Below are 14,942 nucleotides of genomic sequence, written 5' to 3'. Positions count from 1 at the left end.
CCCCAGTAATTTGATCACTTCCTGCAGCTTTTCCTTGCTGAAGCAGTTGGATTTCTCTGAAAATATCTTCGTTTGTGAATGAGAAGCTTCTTGTTTCCCTCTGTCTCTCTCCCTCTCTATCTTCTGTTTCGGTTTCCAACTCTTGACAATCATCTACTGAATCTCTAAATTCCCTACTAAATAGGTTTGCTTTCTCAGTATCTGTTAAATAGTGTTCACCCCCTTCGCCCACCATTGTAGGAATTTGGACTCCTTTTCCTTTTTGATTCCTGATATATGAATACAGCTTTTTCCATTTCCCTTTGTGGTCATTACCCTCTTGAAGTATGCCATTCATATAATTCTCTTTTGCTTCCTTTTTCACTCTATTCAGTTCCCTCATTAGCTGTTTTCTAGTTTCTCTACTCTCCCTACCCTCTTTGATTTTCCTGTTTACTATTCTACATTTTCTTTTTAATTTTCTTATTTCCCTTGTATAATAAACAGGGTCTGAGGTCATTTTACCCTTCTTAACAGGTACAAATCTCTTCTCTCCTTCCCAAATAATTCCTTTAAATTTAGCCCAAAGTGTATCCACGTTACTCCCTTCACTTATCCAACAACTGAATTGTGATTTAAGGTAAGTCCCAAATTCATCAACTTTAGTTTTTCTGTACAATTTCTTGTCTTGTGTAACCCTCTTATTAAGCCTTTTTGGTACGAGTCCTACATCCATTATTACAGCCTTATGGTCTCCTATTCCTTCAATTACCTCAGTTTTATCAACAATTTCCCATGGTTTAACCAAGAATACATCTAGTAAGTTATTGAGACGAGTCGGTTCTTGTACTACTTGTGTAAATCCTCCCTCCCAAATTAACTTATTTGCCAGTTTCTGTTCATGGGCTTCACTTGCAGCTCCTTTCCATTCAACTTCAGGCAAATTTAGATCTCCCCCAATTATTACCATATCATTATTATTGTTTTTATGAGTATAATCTATTATTTTTTCAAAGATTTCTATGTCTCTTTCCTCTCTTCCAGGCCTGTATGTTCCTATAATTCCCACCTCCTTCATATTATCACAAACTAATTTTATCCCTAATATTTCATCCCTTTCATCGGTAAACCATTCATGTGAACAGTAAGTTTCCTTCACCAGAATAAACACCCCCCCCCTCCTCTCATAGTCATGCCGTGTCCAGGTCTCAAACGAGATTCCTGTACACAGACTATGGAGGTCGCATAGACGGATATCAATTGACGTAACTCAGCTAGGCGACAGTGATAACTACTGCAGTTCCACTGCAATAGTGCCATTGTGTGGATAGGTAAAGCCTCGAATTCAGAGCAATTTCTTGCCCTTCGTTCGGTCCATTACCTGCCAGGTTCCGCCATCTTTGTCGGTATCATTATTGGTACAATCACCATCCACGACAATGAGTGGTTCAGTCTCCACTGTCTCCTCAGAAGAAGGAGGCACGGTGACTGTACCCTCCGCGGACGGTGATCTCATTGTTCGGGAACAGTGGGACTTCTTCCTGGGAGAACTAGGTTCCCCAGAAAGTGATTGAACAAGAGGGCGTTGGGGCCTCTCGCTCTTGCCCACCGTTTCTCTTTTTTGGAGGAGAGCCGGCAGATGGCTTGCCAGATTTCTTCGGGGATCCAGTGGACCTCGACTGAGTTGGAGAAGGCTTCTTCTCCAATTTTTTAAGGGAGCTCTGTGGCTTCACCTTCTCCTCCTTTATGATCTGGGCATTGGAAGGAGGGCTGGACTTTCCAGCCCTATTTGGGGAAGTCTTTCCCCCCGCTCTGCTGCGGGAGGACTTCCCAGCCGAACGTTCCAACGTCGACAGTAACACTCTTTTCGGTGCGTCATGATTTGAATCTCCAGTTTCTTTAGTTATTGAATTTTGTTGCTGGCTTCGACTTTTCGATGCATTTTCAGTACTGGTGTTCTGTACAAAACTCTGTGGAGTGATCCACACGTTTGCGACCTTTTCAGCGAAGGAGATGGAGAACTCCGGGGCAGCCATGGACTTGAACATCCTCCGGGCGTCTGGATAACATAGCTTATCCAGCGTTTTTATCTCCTGGATCTTCTTCTCCCTCTTGAATGTGGGGCACTCCTTGGAGATTGGAGCATCTGTACCTGGGCAGTTGACGCACACAGGTGGTGGTGTGCATTCAACCCCAGCATACTCGCACTTTCACACATTTTGCAGGTCGTCGAACTTTTACATCGCAATGAGGTGTGGCCAACCTTTTGACAGTTATAGCACGTCATTGGTGCCGGAATATATGGACGAACAGTCAGAAGATACATTGCCACTTTTATCCGTTTAGGTACGGTCTCGGCGTCGAAGGTAAGGATGAAAGCACCCATATCGAGTAGCTTATCACCCACACGCCTCTTCAACCTCTTCACGTCGGTTACACCCCGACGTGCTAAGTACCGGATCATCGTATCATCGGAAGACTTAACCAAATTCCTGTGGAATATAACTCCCTTGCAGGAGTTAAGGGTTTGCTGCTTCTCGATTTTCACCTCTACCTTTCCGAATAACTTGGCTTTAAGTAGCCGTCTGGACTGTTCAGCCGTAGATGTCTTGATAAGTACGGATCCATCTCGGAGCTTGCACATCTCGTCGACTTCACCAGCAACAATTTCTTCGATGGAATTGCTGATCATGAAAGGACATTCATCAAGAAAACTCTTACCATCAACCCTGGAAGCAACCAGGAATCGAGGAAGACGTTCATCACTTACATAATCCACTGGAACTGGAGTATACCGCTTTCGTTTCTTAGCAATCTTAGACGCTGTTTTTTGAAGGGTGCCACCCTTGGGAACAGAAGAATTAGAACAGAGAGGTTCCGTTTTTGGTCCCACGAGTACTCCGGAAATATGAGGTCGACCTTCAGCAGAGCCAAGGAGATGTACCGAAGGCAAGGCTATATACTCCAGAGGGCGCCCAGTATCTGGAGGGGGTCGCTAGGAACTACTCACCCAGTAGCCATACATCACCTCGCCACGACCCGAAACTTGTGATTGGGGGAGGATAAAACCTCCGTACTATCCTAATCTACCCAAGGCAGAGAGGGTGGCCAGACAGGGAGAGGAATGAAATTTAAGAAGGTGAAAATAGAAGGGTAGAATTAGTGATGAAGAATAAAGAGCACAGACACCTCTCAAGCAACTCGGGAGACACCTTGTTAATCTGGCCCTACACTGAGGCCTATCCAGCATGGGTAACCCTGAGCTGGCACAACCCTCGGGATCAACAAGCACACAAGCCCCCACACCGACGTCAAGGTCATGGTGTCCCTAGAGGGGTTATTTACTGTGAATCAATGAGGATTCCAAGGGAATCGAAACCGGTTTTCACTTAAAAAATGTTATGTATTATATAGAGTGTTGAATGGTGGAACATCCCTCCTTGATTCCTATTATATATAAACCATATGGAGTACGTGCAGCTGCCCATAAACATGCACGAAAATCATGCCTGTATGGTGTACGGGCGGCGTCCACAACCAGGAATGCAGTGCGCCTGTATCCCATACAAGCATAGTTTTGAAAGTGTTAATATGATTACCTCAATGAAGATCATTCCTTATATTAACAGCTAAATACTTACAGTGTTCCCCATGAGGTATTATCACTCTATCAACACAGTTATTAAAACTGAGAGGACTTTTCCTCTTGGTGAAACTTACTACTTGACTTTCCGTCCCATTTACCATCATACCATTATCTGCTATCCATCTCACAACGTTGTCTAGGTCCCCCTGCAGTCGCTCACAATCCTGCAACTCATTACTGCTCTATAAAATATAACATCATCCACAAATAATAGCCTTATCTGTGATTCCAATTCTTTACTCATATCATTTATATCGTTAGAATAGCAAAGGCGTATGTGCCAAAAACTAGTTTCGAGAAAAGCGTGTTTAGAATTTTGCTAAGTATCACACAGAGAAACATCTATATACATATTTAAATACTTTAAAATATTGTACACTGCTCAGAAATGAACCAGCAAGCATTACTACTGTAAATTATAACATTATAAAATACAAATTTATGGACTTCAAATCAAAAAAATCAAAATCTCTTTATTTGCAAATGAGGTGTCTACTTCGGTGGCAAATGGTACACTAAAATACATTATTGTCAAGCACTAAATATTAAATTAACAAGAGAAGAAAATTTTTCCTATAATACAATATTATACAATTTACGCTAACAATGTTTTCTATTAAACACACAGCTCATCCTTAATAAATTTATATTGTTTACAAAATTCTACTTATAATATCTCCTGTACTACTTACAAATATAGTCAACTGATATACAGTATGTGGAATTACTTCAAATGATACTATACAACTGGTATAAGACTAAACTTCACATTGCATTTATTTACTTTTTTTTTTTACCCATTCTGGAACCTAAGCAGCATAACGACCTGCTGCATCTTGACCAGAGTCCCTTTTGCCACAACTTTTCAGAGTTCCTGAAGGGCCTTCACAGCTACCGTAGCGGTCCCAGGGCCCTCGAAGTCCCCACTGTACTTCACCCCTACAGTCAGTCCCCTACTTTGGCTGTCCAAACTCCTTAGACCAGGGGATGGAATTAATTTATTCACACACAGTTTTTTATTTACAATAACCTGCACTGGTCGAATGCCCTCTAACACTTCATTTATTTTCTCTGTTGCTGTTTATTCTCTTCTTGAATATCTGTACAGATTTTGGAAAAAAATCAAACACTACCCCTGGTAAACTGTTCCACTCCTTCACACCCTTCCCAATGAATGAAAATTTACCCCAATCGCTTCTGCTAAAATTCCTTCTAATTTTATATTTGTGGTCAGTCCTGCCGATATAATTATTTTCCAACTGAAGCCTCTCACGGATATCTCCCCATGCTTCTTCTCCTGTATAGGCTCTATATAATCCTGTAAGTCTAGTTTTCTCCCTTCTCTTACTTAAAGTTTCCCAGCCAAGTTCCTTTAACATTTCTGATACACTACTCTTTCTCCTGAAATCCCCTGTTACAAATCTTGCTGCTTTCCTCTGCACACTATCTATTTCTTTTATTAGGTATTCTTGGTGAGGATCCCAAACACTGTTTGCACATTCCAATAATGGACGAACCATACTCAAGTAAGTTTTGTCTTTTAATTCTTTGTTGCATCCTTTAAGTAGCCTCATTGTGACATGTAATGATCTGTATGCTTTCCCAACAATGTCATCAATATGACCCTTCCAGTGCAAATTACTTTTAAATCTCACACCTAAGTATTTGCACTTGCCATCTTTTGGGATAACTACCTCATCCAAAGATTATTCAAATTCAGTTTTAAAGCTCCTGTTTGTAAAAGTTGTAACATTTGATTTGCCTCCATTAACGTTCATATTATTTTCTTCAACCCATTGTTGGATACTTTCAAGGTCCCTTTGTAATTCCGAACAATCCTCAATGTTGTTTATTTCTCTATAAACAATTATGTCATCTGCATACAATCTTATTTTTGATGTTATATTGTTCCCTAAATCATTTGCGTATATTAAGAAAAGTAACGGACCGATTATACTACCCTGTGCAATTCCCTTCCAAACTTTCTCTTCCTGAGATACATTATTACCTACTTTGACTTTCTGAACCCTTGAATTTAGAAATGCTTTTATCCAACGTGTAACCCTTACGTCCAATCCTATTCCCTCCAATTTCTTTAATAGTATTCCATGTTCCACTCTATCAAAGGCTTTGGAAAGATCTATGGCTATGCAATCTAACTGACCTCCTGAATCCAACTGATCTGCTATGTCCTGCTGAAATCCCACCAGTTGTGCCTCGCAAGAAAATTTCTTTCTAAATCCATACTGGCTCCTCATGAACCAATTTTTATCATCACATATCCCTCTGATGTACTTCGATATTAAACTCTCGAGAATTTTACAAACTATACTGGTCAGGCTGATTGGTCTGTAGTTCTCTGGTTTCCTTTTATCACCCTTTCCTTTATAAATTGGTATTATTATAGATTCCTTCCATTCCTTTGGTATTACACTATTATTTATGACATAGTCAAAGAGAAATTTTAAATAAGGCACTATGTACCACCCCATTGTCTTTAATACCTCCCCAGTAATTTGATCACTTCCTGCTGTTTTTCCTTGTTGAAGCAGTTGGATTTCTCTGAAAATATCTTTGTTTGTGAATGAGAAGCTTCTTGTTTCCCTCTGTCTCTCTCCCTCTCCATCTTCTGTTTCGGTTTCCAACTCTTGACAATCATCTCCTGAATCTCTAAATTCCCTACTAAATAGGTTTGCTTTCTCAGTATCTGTTAAATAGTGTTCACCCCCTTCTCCCACCATTGTAGGAATTTGGATTCCTTTTCCTTTTTGATTCCTGATATATGAATACAGCTTTTTCCATTTCCCTTTGTGGTCATTACCCTCTTGAAGTATGCCATTCATATAATTCTCTTTTGCTTCCTTTTTCACTCTATTCAGTTCCCTCATTAGCTGTTTTCTAGTTTCTCTACTCTCCCTACCCTCTTTAATTTTCCTGTTTACTATTCTACATTTTCTTTTTAATTTTCTTATTTCCCTTGTAGGTTTCTAGGTTTCTGAACGCTAATTTTATGTGTGACCTTTTTGAAATGTAAGGTACGTGTTTATGTATATTAAGAGTGAAACTGTTTTCTTGCAAAATGGAAATACATACTATATAATTAACTAATATGAATAATTAAATGAAAAATGAAACTATTTGATGTACGGCTTTTAGTGCCAGGAGTGTTCAAGGACATGTTCGGTTCGCCAGGTGCAGGTCTTTTGATTTGACTCCCGTAAGCAACCTGCGCATTTTGATGAGGGTGAAATGATGACGATACATACACCCAGCCCCCGTGCCGGCAGAATTAACGAATGATGGTTAAAATTCCCGACCCTGCCGGGAATCAAACCTGGAACCCGTGTGACGAAAGGCCAGCATGCTAACAATTTAACCATGGAGCCAGACATTAATAAAATGAATATGAATATGAATAGATAAATATATAACTTTGCCACGAACAGTATGCAGTCTTTTTCTCACTCAAACCATGAATATTCCAAAACCTACTGCACCAACTCTGTAAATTTTATTTAAATGAATGACATTATAAACTGCTATGCTCAATCTGCGAGAAGGCCTGTCTGTTACACGTGATCTTTTCATATGCACACTTGTCATTAGTTTATTTAAATAGCTGTTCTGTGAACTGTAACTCCCTACTTTCCAAAATTGTTGAAATATTTAATCAATTTCACCTCAACACACTTTCTCGAAACAACCACACCGACAAGGAGGCCCTACTTTGAACTGGATACGAAAAGATCACGTGTAACAGACAGGCCTTCTTGCAGACTGCACACAGCAGTTTATAAAGCCATTCATTTAAATAAAAGTTACAGAGTTTGCGCAGTAGTTTTTGGAACATTCATGGTTTGAGTGAAAAAAGACTGCATTCATATGCATGAAGGAAGAGTCGCAAAACAATTGCCAAACAACAGTTACTGAAAGATCTAGGCCAGACCAAGTGAAAAAAAGATTAAACATCTAATGGGTTCAGCTGGAACACTGAGTTAAGAGAGGAAGGGATAGCATTCTTAAACCACATCTGGGACACTGGAGTGCAAAATAATTATAATCATAATAAAATAAGGTCAATAAGTTTTCTTGTAAGAGTGTATCCACAACAGACCTCAAAACAGACCATAAAATCGACCAAAGCAACAAGAGATACAAACTTTTAGAAAACAAATGCTAAATAAAAGATAGACACACACTTAAAATACCTCCTGGTAACTGCTGTTGCTGTGGCGGAGGCTGACTGGCTACCACCTGCGCAGCTCCTAGACCGGCTGCTTGGTTGGGACTAACAACCACAAGACCAGGCTGGGTCAATACACCTTGGGGTTGGCCCTGCACAGGAGGAGGATGCAGTAACACTTGGGTTTGTTGTGGATGTTGTTGTTGTTGCTGCTGTTGCTGTTGTTGCAACTGCTGTTGTATTTGTTGTTGCTGCTGAAGTTGCTGCTGCTGTAACTGTTGTTGCTGAAGAACAGCCTGCTGAAGAACGTCGCCCAGCTGCTTCAGTAACAGAGAGAAATTATAAGTTAGCTTAAAATGAAACAAATTATGAGAATAAAAAAATTCATGAAAGGTAAATCATCTATGGAAACTACATTTTCTTAATTTAGCACATTTATTTATTTATTCATTTTTTTAATTTGCTTTACGTCGCACCGACACAGATAGGTCTTATGGCGACGATGGGAATACGAAAGGCCTAGAATTGGGAAGGAAACGGCCGTAGCCTTAACGAACGTAAGTCCCAGGATTTGCCTGGTGTGAAAATGGGAAACCATGGAAAACCATCTTCAGGGATGCCAACAGTGAGGTTCGAACCAGCCATCTGCCGGATGTTTATCTATTCATTTATCATTATTATTATTCATTGTTAGGACCATAAGGACTGTGATCTCTCAACCGTCTGTCTTCTTGCGGGCCCACCAGGTGTTTATCCTTTCGGAGTGTGCTTTCCTGCATGCATCAGAATGGACATGCTTCAGTCGAGTTGGGACTTCTTCTTGGTGAACATGTCTAAGTTTGTGTTTGAGTGGTGCTTAGGTTTGAAGGTCTATTTCTGAGATTCCATACTTTAAAAGATCTTTATCAATCTCCACCAACCAAGGAGGAATCGTTTTGAGACTTCTGAAGTAGGATAACAAATATTTACAGATTCTTTCAGCTGACAATCTCAAGAGGCGAGTGTAAAATGTTATCCTTCTTTTCCGGATTACACTTTATTTATTTACCAAATGGCTTTTAGTGCCATGAATGTCTGAGGACATGTTTGGATCCCCTGGTGCAGGTTTTTCTATCTGATGTCCACGGGCGACCTATGCATCTGAGTGCCAGATGATGATGATGTAGGGACAATGTGAAACCTGGTGTCAGCAGCTAGCCAACTCCCATCCGAGTAACAGTATGAGGTCAATTTAGCCTATGCACTACTCTGAAGTAATATTACATGTGTTCGTATTGTTTTTCAAAGACTGCATAGTAAATTGTATAAAATCCCTATTCTGTTTGTCATTCACATGAAAATGTTTCAACAGCTGAAATTGGTACAAGTTATAGGTCATCTTCTTTACAAGAAAAATACAATGAACCTCTCATGACTATAAATTTCTAAAGAAACATGTTGTCGTTGTGCCTGCAAAAACCACTATGTGAAATATTTCAGCTTATAACTCTGCCCGGTAATGTTCTGTCGTCTAAGGTTCAATAGTGTGAGACTAATTTCAAAGAATTCTAATTCTTATGATATATGTGCTGCAGGTCAATATATCTCCTGCAATATTATCACATGGCGGTTTTCACAGGCGCAACAACGATATGTTTCTTTAGCCGAGTGATTGTCTCATATTCACCATAATGACATACACAGCTCTATCCCCCCCGCATAAGGTCAAACTTCTAACAACCTGACTTCTGTTGCCTTCCACAGAGATAGAAAATGGGAATGTTTGAGAGACTGAAACTGGTACCAGATATAGGTTACAAGAACAATGCAATGATGATGATCATACTTGCCAGGGTTGTGAAAAATACTATCTTTCAGTGAAAGTGAATGAATAATTTTACTTTCCAATCTGGTATATGAAAACACATTTTTTTCAACAACAAGCTTGAGATAAAATACCTTCCACTGAGTTTTAAGAATGACATCTTAACAAATGTTGACCGCTTCATTGTAAACCAACCGACCGACCAATCTCGTACAGATCTGCATTTAGGGCAGTCGCCCAGGTGGCAGATTGCCTATCTGTTTTTTCCTAGCCTTTCCTTAAATGATTTAAAAGAAATTGGAAATTTACTGAACATCTCCCTTGGTAAGTTATTCCAATCCTTAACTCCCCTTCCTATAAATGAATATTTGCCCCTATTTGTCCTTCTGAATTACAAATTTATCTTCATATTGTGATCTTTCCTACTTTTAAAGACGCCACTCAAACTTATTTATCTACTAATGTTATTCCACGCAATCTCTCTGCTGAAAGCTCGGAACAAACCACTTAGCAGCTCGTCTTCTTTCTCCAAATTCTTCCCAGCCCAAACTTTGCAACATTTTTGTAACGCTACTCTTTTGTCGGAAATCACCCAGAACAAATCGAGCTGCTTTTCTTTGCATTTTTTCCAGTTCTTGAATCAAGTAATCCTGGTGAGGGTCCCAAACACTGGAACCATACTCTAGTCGGGGTCTTACCCGAGACTTATATACCCTCTCCTTTACATGCTTACTACAACCCCTAAACACCCTCATAAAGCTGTGCAGAGATATGTGCAGGGGTGATTCCATGGTACAGATATGATTCAGGTGAGGTGGAATTTTGCACGCTTGGGTTTCTTTTATGGTAAAAATGCCTCTCAGTCAACAAGGTAGATTTGTAATTTTCTTGTATGTAATAACACTAACGTCATCTACCGGCATCAGACTGAAACAAGTCCTGCTGCCTGCCTTAATGTGTTCATATCACAGAGAGTGATATTAGAAAAATGGCAATAATTCAATATTCAGTATATTTGTGGTCTGTGCAATTAAGTGTCTGGGTTGTAGACATCATCCCCATTTGCTCACACTATAATGACACATTTAATGAGTGAATTAGAATCCGGCGATTATTGCAAGATAATGTTAATTATTTGCTTCATGATACTGTCTCCAGAAAAACAAATTTTAAGCTACAAAATGTTTTTCTTTTCATTCGAGCTTGGAGCTCTGGACTTAGTTTGACAGGCTATACATCAACACACACAGATAATTAGAGGAAGAACACTGATTATGTCACGCAATGTATATATGATTATCATGAAGGTTTTAACATTAATATTTATGATAGTTTAAACACAAATACTTTGTTGCCACGACAGAAGGATTTTATATTTAGGCTGTTCCTGACACCTGTCCCAGTGTTTATATCACTGCATAGATCATTAGTCTAACATCAATTGTGGAGTTTAGCCATCACTTTTCCACAAAACATCTTCAGCAGAAATCCATCTGGAGAACAATGTATCTATGAAGGCATCACTAGAACAGATTTTTTTTTTTTTTTTGGTAGTTGCTTTACGTCGCACTGACACAGATAGGTCTTATGGCGACGATGGGACAGGAAAGGCCTAGGAATGGGAAGGAAACGGCTGTGGCCTTAATTAAGGTACAGCCCCAGCTTTTACCTGGTGTGAAAATAGGAAACCACGGAAAATCATTTTCAGGGCTACCGATAGTGGGGTTCGAACCCACTATCTCCCGGATGCGAGCTCACTCACAGCTGCGCGCTCCTAACCGCATGGCCAACTCACCCGGTAGAAGAGAATCTTTTATCGTCAAAGGTTGTATGAATTTCCTGTGTTAAGTCAGCAAACTGTTAATGAGAGGAAAAAAAAAAGGTAAAATATGCATTTACAGAGACAAACAACTGAAGCTAAAATGATACATTTGGAGAAAGATGTACTGAGTCAAGTTAAGCCACAGGAAAGAGAGAGTAATGACTCAAAATTCACAAACCTCTATGTCTACCGGTAATATCTACGAACGCGAGTGTGCGTTTAGGCCTAAAATGACGCCTCCACCTGTCCATGAAACTGTTAAATCACTACACAAAATATTAGAACAGGATTTGGTAGAAGCTGTCACAGGTGCAGAATGTATTGGAAGTGGAAAGTGTTTATTGAAGACTTTATTTGTAAACCTTCCGTAGTACTTACTGTATGATCTGAAGTGTGGTGATATGTTTTATTTGTATTCCATGTAACGACCTAACCTGTACAGTGTAATATTTTGATGAACATATGGTATTTGTAAATAGTAGATTTCATTTCTATATTGACTGGAACAGTCCAGAAAATTTGTGACGCGAATTTTTGAACAGGGCGTGTTGCCTTTTGTTGGTTATGTATTCTAGAAAGTATTTTCTGACTGTTCTGGAAATGGAAGATTCGCGATCATGCGTATTCGAGAAACTTATTTAAAGTTTGCAACTGACATAAGAGTTGCGATTGGTGAATCTGGGTGACGATAGGCGGACTCATGAGTTCTGATTGGCTACTCCAAGGTCAGGGTTTCCCTTATAAAGAGAGCGAGGCAGCATTCATGGTCTGTCTTGGTCTGTCTGTGGTCTGTCAGCAGTCTATCCGGTTGTCTGAAGTTTTTCTTGGTCTGTCTGTGGTCTGTCAGCAGTCTATCCGGTTGTCTGAAGTTTTGGCGTCGTCTCGCTACCGGGATGGGCCACCTTGTGGGTAAGCACTCTTGATTTCCGTTCCAGCTTAAATTTCCTGTAATGTTCGCTTGCTTTATCATATAGGAGTCTGCCCTAACCTCACCTAGATTCGCTACTTAATTATTTATGATGCCTTAGCTTTTCACCTGGGCTTGCCTGTTTATTTTCAAGGCATTCCCCGTTCCTTGTTTCGCTAAATATGTAAATTGTGGTTTAATATATTTACCTTGGGGTTTTGCCTCTGGTAGTTCCATGTCACTTGATGTACGCTAGAGTTTGAAAAGTACGTTTAACTTCACTGTAAATTCTAATAGCGTATTACGTTTCTTCTTACCTACTAAATTGTATTGTACAACTGGATTTGTAACTAGATGTATAGTTTGGTTGAACCTTTGAACTTATAGGAAGCCATTATCAAGGAACGTTGAATAGTTGTATGTATCACAGAACATGTAGTTCGTAATTCACAAGTTGTGTGTCGGTACCTTCCGCATGACTGAAATTGTTCGGAATTCATTTGTAAAGTCCTTTTGTAAATAATATTTTTCAAAATTAAGGATCCTGATTGATTATTTCTGAAACTGCAACCTAAGCCATGTACATGCCCTCGGTAGGTTCCAGCCCCTTCCCACCTTCCTGGTTTATTGCCATCTAGTTGGCCCTACTGATATTTACTAAAGTTGTTATCTGGGGAGATCTGCATAGTTTCAACTAATGTTTCACTGAGTGTGTAGTGTTTTTGGTACTGTGTAATTGCACTTACTTTCCTCCCTTTACTGTGTTTAGTTTTTGTTTAGTGTAACCGCAGTAGTAACGGTAACAGAAGCAAACCTTGTAATTACAAAATGATGGTCTGAAAAGGCAAATCTGATTGAAGAGGTGGAAAAACTAAAACACTGTGATGGCGTTGGCGCGTCGTGGAGTGAGGTTATGTCGCAGCAAAGGAAAGTGTCGCTAACTAAGCATAATTCCTCTGGAAATCATCCTGCAGTAATGAACAGATTCAGCATTTTACATGAAGTTCCGGAAGATTAAGAAAGCACTTCTTTCTCCCAAGATCCGAGTTCTCGGACGAAAAATGCCGAATTCACGCTGATAACGTGATCAAGAAAGTAAGGAAGTAGAAGAAAGTGAAACGGTTTGATGATAGTCACGGTCAAGGCCTTTCAGCGAATCTAGCAGAAATGAGAACCAACAGTGAAGTGACAGGTTTTATTCAACCAGGTGCCCCCTTTTCTGAAGAAGTGAAGCCCCTCTTGAGGAATGCTGATAAACTTTCATCAAACGATGTCATAATTTAATTGAAAACAAGAAGTAAAATGGTTCAACCTATTCAATACAAGGAAAATAAGAAATGTAATGTTAAATTCTTATTTGATTAAAAGCGGTACCGGTTTCGACCACACTTCTGGGTCATCATCAGCCGATTAAATAATATATAACAATGCATAGGAAAACAGTAAGTTAAATCTTTCACTAAAAGCAGTTCAAGAAGCACTATAACACTACAGGGATTAGCACTGCGTGATGTACGATCCTAAAATCCAGAAGAAGTCGAAGATCAGTCATTTAAAATAAACAAAGGTGCAAGTTCTTGAAGAGAAGCATAACATACGTAATGTCCGGCACTGTGCTTCAAAATGTTTATGGGAATTGGTAAATAGTTCAGTGAACAAGCCTGCAAATACTGCTAGGCATGAAGTTATAACACAGTTTAATAAATTTGAAGTCCTGAATTATATAGAAGTCGAAGATAAGTCATTTAAATGAAGTAAGATGCAAGTTCCTTGAAGAGCAGCACAACATATGTAATATCCGGCACTGTGCTTCTAAATGCTAATAAAACTTGGCGAATAGTTCAATGATCAAGCCTGCAAATGCTTCTAGGCACGAAAATCTAAATACATAAAATAAGAATTTTGTCTGTACATTGCTCAGAATTTGAAAAGAATGGTATTTCTGTATTGGTCATGTCTACAATAACAAGGAAATGCACTTTTTACTTTTCCATGATTTCTGTCTGTCTGTATGTTTGTACACGCATCATGAGAAAACGGCTGGAGAGAACTTAATGAAAATCGGAATGTAGAGTTGGGGGATGAGCCTCTAAAATCTAGGCTATAAATAATTTTATTCACGCTGAGTGGAATGGTAGTTTAAGGGAAGGCTTAAAACGTAATTATCAAATATTTATATTATTTGTGGTCCTATCGATAAATACTGCATAACTAAAGTTATATAGCATTGTCTTATACAGTTTTATCGTACCAGTTATGATAACACAGATATTCATGAATTTCTATTTTTGTTGCTTATTATTACATATGGCATTTACAAGCATAATGTGTAAAAATATACAATGAACATATAAATTACAATATAGAAGTAATTAAACTAGAATGCCCAGCTTCAACTACCAGTCCACTGCATTTGGTGTCAATTCATGCAGAGCCTGTAAACCGTCCTTAAATGCTGACAGTGGACAGCTCTCAACAACATGAAGCAATGTCTGCTTCTCAACACCACACTCACACGCAGCACTTTCACAATATCCCCACTTTTTCATCATATATCGGCACCTGCCGTGGCCTGTTCTGAACCGCTTGAGTTTTGACCAC

At 39.3% G+C, this 14,942-nt stretch overlaps 1 protein-coding gene across 8 annotated transcripts in view; it reads right to left on the bottom strand.

Moving 5' to 3' along the window:
* Positions 1-14,942, bottom strand: part of LOC136858342 (transcription factor SPT20 homolog) — a 615,333-nt gene that overhangs the window by 309,567 nt on the left and 290,824 nt on the right. For 6 of the 8 annotated variants that reach the window (XR_010858631.2, XM_067137808.2, XM_068225495.1 and 3 more), the window contains one exon: positions 7,825-8,128. Coding sequence is in view for 7 of the 8 variants with exons in the window: in XM_067137808.2 (XP_066993909.2) it covers positions 7,825-8,128 (304 nt within the window). In the remaining variant the exon portion in view is untranslated. The remainder of the gene's footprint in view (positions 1-7,824; positions 8,129-14,942) is intronic. The other 2 variants (XM_067137810.2, XM_067137809.2) reach the window with 2 other exon arrangements.

Source organism: Anabrus simplex, chromosome 1 (assembly GCF_040414725.1).
Source record: "Anabrus simplex isolate iqAnaSimp1 chromosome 1, ASM4041472v1, whole genome shotgun sequence".
Lineage (NCBI taxonomy): Eukaryota > Metazoa > Arthropoda > Insecta > Orthoptera > Tettigoniidae > Anabrus > Anabrus simplex.
The sequence above is the reverse complement of the archived record's forward strand: the minus strand, read 5'-3'. Positions and strand labels throughout refer to the sequence as shown.